This window comes from Apis dorsata, unplaced genomic scaffold (genome assembly GCF_000469605.1).
Source record: "Apis dorsata unplaced genomic scaffold, Apis dorsata 1.3 scaffold_94, whole genome shotgun sequence".
Classification (NCBI taxonomy): domain Eukaryota; kingdom Metazoa; phylum Arthropoda; class Insecta; order Hymenoptera; family Apidae; genus Apis; species Apis dorsata.
In genome coordinates this window covers 113,113-121,657 of record NW_006263392.1, presented here as the reverse complement: position 1 = coordinate 121,657, position 8,545 = coordinate 113,113, and the positions used below count along the sequence as shown (strand labels likewise).

The window sequence follows — 8,545 nt, the reverse complement described above, 5'->3', positions numbered from 1 at the left end:
ATTGGTTATATTATGTAAAACGTGTATAAAATTTTTTTTTTATTATATATATTATTATTATATTATATTATTATTATATATATTTTTTGCTATTATATATTATTATTTATCTATGTTAAATATATAATTTTCTATAATAGTAATATATTCTAAACAAATTGAATTTACTTTTATTTATTAATTTAGATGAAAAAATGGTGAGACATAATAATCGTTTACCAGAGAATCTTCCACAATTACAAAATCTTATTAAACGAGATCCTGAATCTTATAAGGAAGAAGTAAGTTTTTCAAATTAAAATATTATTTAATAAAATTCAATATAATTTTTTATAATTTTTCAGTTTCTTCAACAGTATCAACATTATAAATCCACTTTGGAAGTTTTTTGTTTAATACCAAATAAGTTTAATAAAAATCTTGATGAATCAGTCATTTTTCTAGCACAGGTAACATTTCAAAAATTAATATAAAATAATTCATATAAATCTAAAAAATTAAATATGATTTTATTATTTTTTATGATTATATGAGATTCTTAAATATTAGAAAATATTTTTTTTTACAGGTATAATTAACAAAATATATGAAAATATATTTTTAGTAACATTGTATTATTTATTATTAAGAAATTTTTAAAAATAATTATGGAAAAATATTTGGAATATGTAGATGGAAAAATCATATGTCGCAAGAAAGTAATAATGCAATTATATTCATTAATTGGTTATTCTGATGAACCAATGCCTTATAGTATATTTATTTATGGTCATGTAGCTACTGGAAAATCTTTAATAGTGCAAGATATGCTTTCTTATTTAAAATATAATGTGGCTATTATTAATTGTATAGAACATGTGAACAATAGATACATATTTGACTATATTTTAAGTGATTTATCATTGAATTTTAATAATTCATCAACTAATAAACAAACATATCATAAATGTGATAATTTTTTGGATTTTATAATAAATCTCAAAGAGATTTTTATAAAAGATACTCGTCCAATTATAATAGTACTTGATAAATGTGATAAATTACGAGATAATGATATCAATTTATTATCTGCATTTTCAAAACTCAAAGAATTATCAAATATCAATGTTTGTGTAATATTTATAAGTGATATAGTGTGGGAAAAATTTTGTGTCAAAATAAGTATTTATGAACCTATTAAAATTTATTTTTCACAATATACACGAAACGAATTTATCGAAATTTTATTTTCAAATAAATCATATGATCATGATAGTATATTTTATAAAAATTATTTAAAACTATTTCTCTCTGTATATTTTCTATTCTGTCGAGATATTAATGAACTGCGTTACATGGCCAAAATAAATTTTTCTAAATATGTAAAACCTATTGAAATTGATCAGACTAAAAGAAATGATACTGTTTTTTTATGGAGAAATATTTCTGCTACTTTTAAAGCTAATCTAGAGTTCATTTATTTACGAGTTTCTGAAAAATTTATAAAATCTGATCAATTATCTAAAGATATTGAATCAACAATGAGATTAGCATTAAGTTTTGAGTTACCATATTATGCAAAATATATATTAATTGCATCATATCTTGCTTCATATAATCCTGCAACACAAGATAAATATCTGTTCCTGAAACAAAAATTTAAGAAAAAAAGAAAAATTACTAATAAAAAAAAAATAATGTTAAATACTTTTTGTGGACCTTACAATTTTCCAATATCTAGGATGATTGCTATTTTTTGTGCCATTCTTATTGAAAAAGTTGATATAAATGCTAATTTACTCTCACAGATTCCATCTATGTGTCAACTTGGTTTGCTATCAATTGTTGGAAATTATAATTTGAATGAACCTAAACTCAAGTGTTGTGTATCATATGATTTCATTCTTGTCATATCTAAAACTGTTGGATTTAATATACAAAACTATTTGTACAATTTTATATGAATTGAAAATGTATTGACTTAAATTTTTTTGATTATATAAATTTATTTATTTTAATTTTATGTATTGATTAATTTAAAAAAAAAATAAAACATTAAAATTTATGAAATATATTTTTTTTTTAATAGATAATATGTAACAAAATACATATAAATGAATTTAATATACTGCATATATAAATTTATTTTATTTAATTATAGAATTTTATCATTTCTAAGCATTATATTATTTTATTGTATTAATACAGGTGGCTCATTGTTATCCATATATGTTAGAATCATTTCCTCAAGAAATTATTGATGTACTCAAAACATATAATATGATACTTGATAATGATATGCGACTTGTAAGTATAAAATAATATAAATATAAAACTAATAGTCAATAAAGACTAAACTGACTTTCTTTTTTACAATTAAAGTAAATTTTTTCTGTAGACATTTTGTAAAGTTTTAATACAACTACGTAATAAATCTCTCTTAGAACCCACTGCACTTTTGAGTTTGTTTTTTGAACTTTTAAGATGCCAAGATAAAAATTTACGGCAATTTCTTGAAACACATATTATTACTGATATTAAAAATGTGAATTCTAAACAAAAAAATGCAAAAATTAATACAACTTTACAAAATTTTATGTTTTCAATGTTGAAAGATTCTAATGTAAAGGCTGCAAAAATGTCTGCAGATATCATGATAAAATTGTATAATAAAAATATTTGGAATGATGCGAAAACGGTAAATGTCCTAGCAACAGGTTGTTTTGTTAAAGCAACCAAAGTTATGGTTGCTTGTTTAAAATTCTTTCTGGGAACAGATTCAGAAAAACAGATAAGTGAAGAAACTGACAGCGATAATGAATCAAATATTAAGGAAATTATGATAGCTAATAGAGTAAATAAAAAAACAAAAAAACGAAATAAAGAATTAGCTAGAGCGAAACGATTGTTAATGGTAAGTCAATTAATAAATCATATATTATAGATAATTATTATAGATCATTATAGATAATATTGCAATTTGTTAATAATGAATGTTTTGAATTTTCAATATTTTAGAAATCTAAAAAAAAAGAGATGAAAGCACCGAGATTTAATTTTTCGGCATTACATTTAATTCATGATCCACAGGATTTTATAGAAAAATTATTTAAACAATTGGAAAAAAATAATGATAAATTTGAAATTAAATTAATAACATTGGATGTAATTTCAAGACTTATTGGTTTGCATAATTTATTTCTATTAAATTTTTATCCTTATTTACAAAGATTTTTACAACCACATCAAAGAGGTAATTTTTTTATTATTAAAAATTGTGTTAACTTTTTAAATTTTGTGTTTCTCTTTCTAAAACTTTCTAAAACTTTCTAAAACTTTCTGCTAAATTTGAATAACAATGAATATATAAATAAATATGAAATATAATTGTTTATCTTTTTCTTTTAGAAGTAACAAAACTTTTACAATTTATCGCTCAAGCATCTCATGAACTTATACCACCTGATATATTAGAACCAATTTTGAAAACATTAGCAAACAATTTTGTTACAGAACATAATTCAGCAGATGTCATGGCCATTGGGTATGTATATTATGTGTATATATACATATATATATATGTATATATTTAGTAAAAATATATACATATATATTTTGTAAATGTATATATATATATACACATTTAGTTTAACGTTTTTGAAATATATTATTTCAATTAAATTGTTTTAACATTATTTATAGATTAAATGCTATTAGAGAAATATGTATACGATGTCCTTTAGTGATGAATGCAGATTTACTACAAGATTTAGCGCGATACAAATATTACAAGGAACGAAGTGTAATGATGGCTGCACGTTCTTTAATTGCTGTATTTAGAAATTCAATACCTGAATTATTGCATAAAAAAGATAGAGGACGTCCTATAGAAGCAATTATTACTTTAAATGTTCCAAAATATGGTCAAATATGTACTAATAATTTTATACCAGGAGCTGAAGTTTTACTTGACAATGAGTTTGACAAAGTTAAAGAAATTTCAATAAATAAAATTAAAGACAATGTAATATTGAAAATAAAAACTATTATTAATTAATTAATTAATTATATAATAATTTAATTAATTAATTAATTATATAATGATTTAATTAATTAATTAATAATAATAGGACAGAAATCTTATTGAAAAAATTATGTTTTACAGATTAGAGAGGATGATTGGATAGATGTAAGTTATGATGAAAATTATAATGATGATGATAGTAACAATGATAATGATAATGATAGTGATAATGATAATGATAATGATTATGATTATGATGATGATAATGATTATTATAATGATAACAACAGTGATATCGATAATGATAATGATAATAATCATGATGTTTTTTACGATAATAATGAATATGGTAATAATGATAATAATGAAAAAAAAGAAAAGAAGTTGGAAGAAAAGGAAAAAAAAAAGAAGTTAAACTTATTTGTAAACAAAAATGATAATGAAATTTTAGATGTTTATAACATTAAATCTAATATGAAAAATACAAGTAATATAAATAATAAAAATGTTATTGATATGAATGAAAACAAAGATATGGAAAATAAATTATATAGAAATAATGACATATATACAAGTAATAATTTTAAAATTAATTATACAAACATAGAAATTGATAATATTATGAATCAAAATCAACAAGAACAATGTAACAATCTGTTAACAAAACTTGAAAAAAAACAATTAAAAACAGAAAAAGAAAAAAATGCAAAATTGATATCAAAAAAAGATATCATAGCAGAAAAAAGAGAGAAAGCAGCTTTGATATCTAATGAGCGATTATTAAATGATGAAGATTTTAAAAAAATAGATACGGCATTAGCAAAACAACAAATAACATATGCTAGTTTAAAAAGATTTCATTCTAGTGAAAGAGAACATGGAGATTTTGTTAAATTGACCGATATAGAAAATATTTATAAAAAACAAAAACATGATAAACAAACTCGGATTGAATCTGTGAAGGTTAGTTTTAAAAATCTCGAAAAAAAACAGAAAAATTTCGATATTTTATTCTATTATATAAGATTTTGAATCTCATTTTGACATTGACAACGTTCGATTTTGTATAGATTTAATAGTAATTAGACACAATTAGTATTATTTATATATATATTTCATTAAAAGTCAACCGCTAATTTAAAATTAGATTATTGTTTATGTTTTTGTTTCAAATTTGAATTTCAAGATTGTGAAATTATAAAATTATAAAGATTATATATAAGATTATAAAATTATAAGAATATTGAGATTCTATTGAAATCCCAGTCGAATTTTTACAATTTATCTCAAACTTCACGATTTAAGTTATGAAACAATCTTATTTTTAATTTGTTTTAATTTTATTATAAACTATAAACAAAAATTAATTCATATTTTTTATTAATTATTTTTTATTAATTAAGTATTTTTTATTAATTATTATTACTAATATTAGGTGAGAGATTGCAGAAAAACTTTTTGATTTCGATAATTTTTAAATATATAGATGACAAGATTTTGAACAACTTTTTCTTATAAATACAGTCAATTTAGTTTACGAGATATTTGTAAGTTGATCTTTTAAAAAAGATTTTTTAAATTATTTTTATAAATAATTAAAAGAAATTATAAATAATTAGAACTTACAAATAAATAGAATTTATTTATTTATCATTTATATATATATATTTATTATCATTTATTTATCATTTATATATATATATATATATATATATTTATTAATAACAGTGTATACCTAAGTATGTCACTACTTATTTTTCATTAATATAAATATATGATGATAACAGACAATAAATACTTGTAAAATAAACAGATCAAAAAGTTATTTTCTCATAAATTATGATGAATTTGAAATATTAATTACTAACTTTGAGTATTCCACGAATTCTTTGAATCCGTGAAATACGAAAAAAAAATATAAAAAATTTTTAGGTAATCGAAATTACAATAATTGAAATAAATAACTAAAAATAGGGATGTGAAACAGATAGAAATGATTCTATAATAATGAGTTAGATTTAGATTAGAATTTAAAAATAATTTTTGTGAGATAATCATCAATATTTGCGATTTTTTATGAAAATAATTGAAGGTTTTATACAAGATACTGTAGATATTGAAATCGATTATTAAAAACTCAATGTGAGTATGACAATTATATTTATGTTTATATAATAATATAACAATATATATATATATATAATTCAATGTAATAATACTGAAAGTTTTTTAATATCTTAAAAATTAATAGATACCCAAAGTTAAAATTTTATATTTGAGGTTTATCCTCCCTTTTTTACAATCTTTCAAAATCTTATGTTGATTAATCACTAAGATTTTTGGATCGTTATCCAAATTTTTATTTCAGAAATTTTATTGAATTGATATTATTTATTAATTTTTTTTTTTCATTTTAATCAGGAAAAAATGGGTTTTCTAAATATATTTTTTTTCAAATTACAAAATTTTTTTAATTTTGAAATATATATAAATAAATTTTTATTTTTTAATTTTTAATTTGAATTTGTTTTTAAAAAATCGAAAAAATTATTACTATATTCTTTAAAGTTTTTTTATGAAATGGTTAAGTCTCGTTTTCGTATTATTTCAATTAATGAAGTAATAAATTGGAAAAGACAACGATACGATTATTTTTAAATAAATTGTGCGTTATCCTCTTGATTGGTTGTATTATTATTTTTCTATATCTATTATTTTCATTTGTCACTTATATTTATAATTAAATTTTCTATTCTATTTTATGCAAATTTAGAAAAAAATTATATTTAAACAATTTTTTATACAATGTAAATACTATTTAAAATTGTCATTACAAATTGAATTTATATAATTTAAAATATCCTATGAATTTTTTAAATAATATTATTACAAATTATAATAATATTTTAAAGTTGTGTAGCTATTTCTTCTTATTTAGAAAATCATTTTTGGCTCGAATAGCAATATTTATAAGGAATTTTATAAAGAATTTTTTCGGTAATATTTATATAATAAACATTATTTGTAAATTTTTAATCCACCAATTAAATTTGTTATTATTTTATGATTGCATCTTTTTGTGACGAGTTCTTATTAGAATTAAAAGAATTTTGCAGATGTATAATAATATTGTTAAAATAAAAAATTTATATTTAAAAAAGGAATTATATTAAAATAAAGAAATCTTTTGATAATGAAAAATTTAATTACTATCAATTTTTCTAAAAATTATAGTATTAATTATAGAAAGATAAAATATAAAGTCATCATATTAGAATAACAAAAATAATTATTCATTTTTCTGTAACATAAATAATGACAACAATAAAAATTAAGTTAATTATAATTTTATATTTTTGAAAATTTATATCACGATATAGCTATTATTTGTTTATTTTAAAAATTTTTTTAAACATTGAAGATGTTTTGCTTCTCAGAATTGACATTAAACAGATAATATAAAATTTTTCTAATTGCATAGTATAAAAATAGAAATAATTTCATAAATTTATTTCATCATATTAATGATTTTGTTATTAATAATTGCATACTATAAAGATAATGATGAAATTGGAGGTGAAAAAGATTTGCACACAACCTTATAAAAGTTATTGAATAATCAAATACTTATACAAAAATTATCCGAAACATAAATTATATAAATGTATCATTTACAAATATCACTTTTCATTACGTAAAAAAGAACGTTAAATTTAAATTTAAATTTAAGATTAAAACATATTACTTATTAATGTTTTATAGTAACTTTAATTGTTTTATAATATTGTATCAATCTAATATTAGAAATTTCCATAATTTTTTTATCATAAAAAAGAATTTTATGCAAAATTTATTTATTCAATGAAAAAGTATAGTATTGTTTTTTGATACAATGCAATGATTTCGATTTTTTTTATATATGTGTAGCTTTTAATCTCATTATTTGAAGTTATTTATTATTTTTTTTTTTTTTTGATATTTTTTTATTTTCTTCTTGAATGTATAGAAATAACTTATCATATTTTTGTATTTTTTATTATTTAGTTATATTTTTTAAAATAAATAATATTCATAAAAAGAATCATGCTACAAATTTGATTAGATATAACAAAATATATCTATTAGTTAAGAATGTTAGAATGTTAAGAGTTCATAAAGTTTTAAAAATATAAATGACATTATTGATGATAATATAACCATTTTTTAGAGTTTACTTAAAATAATATATAGATATAGAATAATAACAAATGTTCTTTATATATTTTTCAATTTCAATTTTTTTGAAAATTAAGATCTAAATATTAAAATTTTATTTTACATTTTTTACTTATTCGCATATATAGAATAATGTATTATTAATAATTTACTTGTTTAATTGAAAATTATCCAAATTTATTTGTTCTTGAAAATTTTTCAGATTTGATTTATTCGAAAATAAAATTTAAACAAGAAAATTTTCAATTTTTTTTTCGATTCATTTTTATATATAAAATTATCATTTTCCTATATCTTTTGTTCTAAAACACTTTTATTTTTTTGTTT

General features: G+C 18.9%; 2 protein-coding genes across 2 annotated transcripts in view; both read left to right on the top strand.

Annotated features, from left to right (window-relative positions):
* Window positions 1-120: 120 nt before the first annotated feature.
* LOC102670746 (protein SDA1 homolog) overlaps window positions 121-8,545 on the top strand; it is an 8,794-nt gene continuing 369 nt past the window's right edge. The window contains exons 1-9 of the mRNA XM_031508671.1: window positions 121-281; window positions 345-449; window positions 2,188-2,286; window positions 2,378-2,893; window positions 2,998-3,232; window positions 3,388-3,523; window positions 3,682-4,003; window positions 4,145-4,369; window positions 4,484-4,966. Coding sequence (XP_031364531.1) covers window positions 195-281; window positions 345-449; window positions 2,188-2,286; window positions 2,378-2,893; window positions 2,998-3,232; window positions 3,388-3,523; window positions 3,682-4,003; window positions 4,145-4,369; window positions 4,484-4,966 — 2,208 coding nt within the window. The 5' untranslated portion in view covers window positions 121-194. The remainder of the gene's footprint in view (window positions 282-344; window positions 450-2,187; window positions 2,287-2,377; window positions 2,894-2,997; window positions 3,233-3,387; window positions 3,524-3,681; window positions 4,004-4,144; window positions 4,370-4,483; window positions 4,967-8,545) is intronic.
* LOC102670612 (origin recognition complex subunit 5) lies at window positions 345-1,971 on the top strand. Its single transcript, XM_006611870.2, has 2 exons — window positions 345-449; window positions 569-1,971. Exon 2 carries the CDS (start codon window positions 648-650, stop codon window positions 1,941-1,943), a length of 1,296 nt encoding a protein of 431 aa, XP_006611933.1. The 5' UTR covers window positions 345-449; window positions 569-647; the 3' UTR covers window positions 1,944-1,971.